The sequence below is a fragment of the Echinops telfairi genome, unplaced genomic scaffold (genome assembly GCF_000313985.2).
Source record: "Echinops telfairi isolate 266 unplaced genomic scaffold, ASM31398v2 ScPeMD7_10;HRSCAF=50, whole genome shotgun sequence".
Lineage (NCBI taxonomy): Eukaryota > Metazoa > Chordata > Mammalia > Afrosoricida > Tenrecidae > Echinops > Echinops telfairi.
The window spans coordinates 12,873,249-12,874,097 of record NW_022103907.1 but is presented as its reverse complement, the minus strand read 5'-3'; the positions used below and the strand labels follow the sequence as shown (position 1 = coordinate 12,874,097).

Genomic DNA, 849 nt, shown 5'->3' with positions numbered 1-849 from the left:
ACTAACCCCAGTGATCCGGGAAGGCAGAGTGGGATTTCCTAACCCTCAGAATTTGGCGTGCGCAGAGCCTGGGGCAAGGCCAGTGTTCAGTGTTGGCTGGAAAATGAATGAATGAAAGGAACCCGTAATCCCCTCTAGCCTGGAAATGAAAATTGACAGAATCTTGGACCGGGACAATCCAATCTAGGGAAAGGATTCCCAGCGGTGAGTGCCAGCGCTATCTATACTCAGTAGTACACTGTGCAGTCGGTCCAGGCCTAAAACGAACCAACATTTGTTCTCAAGATGTACCAACGAAGAGTTGCCCTGTAGACCCTATACCTACTTCTAAAATGACAGGTTGGTGGCAGATCAGAACAATCATGTCACTCTCTCTACGCCGTCTACAAGGAGGCGCACCCAAGAGCCAGGGCTATCGTGGGGTGTGGAATCCTTTGGAAAGTGGTGTAATCCTTTGGTGGTGATGCAGCACGTGCGTGCGTGCGTGCGTGCGTGCTTGTGTGTGCATGCGTGGGTGGGTGCGTGGGTGTCAAAAGTCGCCTGCCCTCTTTGCTGTCATACATACAGAAGACACAGCTGTTCCTGGCGCCAAGATTCGTTTTCGAGGGTAACTAAGGTACAAGGTCTTGGGCCGCGAGAGAAGCTAGGGCTCCACCGGTTCGGGCCCCAGACCCTGCCTCGCCCGGGCCTCACTCCGCTCCCCTCTGCGCTACGTGTGCTCGGTGCTCCCTGACGATCTAGGGGCATCGCGCCGCTGAGGCCCGGGGGTGCCGGCGCGGTGGGTTTGGTTCGGTTTTACTTTACCCTCCTTACTTCCAAATAGGTCTGTTTTTCGCTTTGGGACCTCTG

General features: G+C 55.0%; 1 protein-coding gene across 1 annotated transcript in view; it reads right to left on the bottom strand.

Annotated features, from left to right (window-relative positions):
- Nucleotides 1-849, bottom strand: part of ARHGEF33 (Rho guanine nucleotide exchange factor 33) — a 93,024-nt gene that overhangs the window by 10,527 nt on the left and 81,648 nt on the right. Inside the window, exon 17 of the mRNA XM_045287031.1 lies at nt 805-846. Coding sequence (XP_045142966.1) covers nt 805-846 — 42 coding nt within the window. The remainder of the gene's footprint in view (nt 1-804; nt 847-849) is intronic.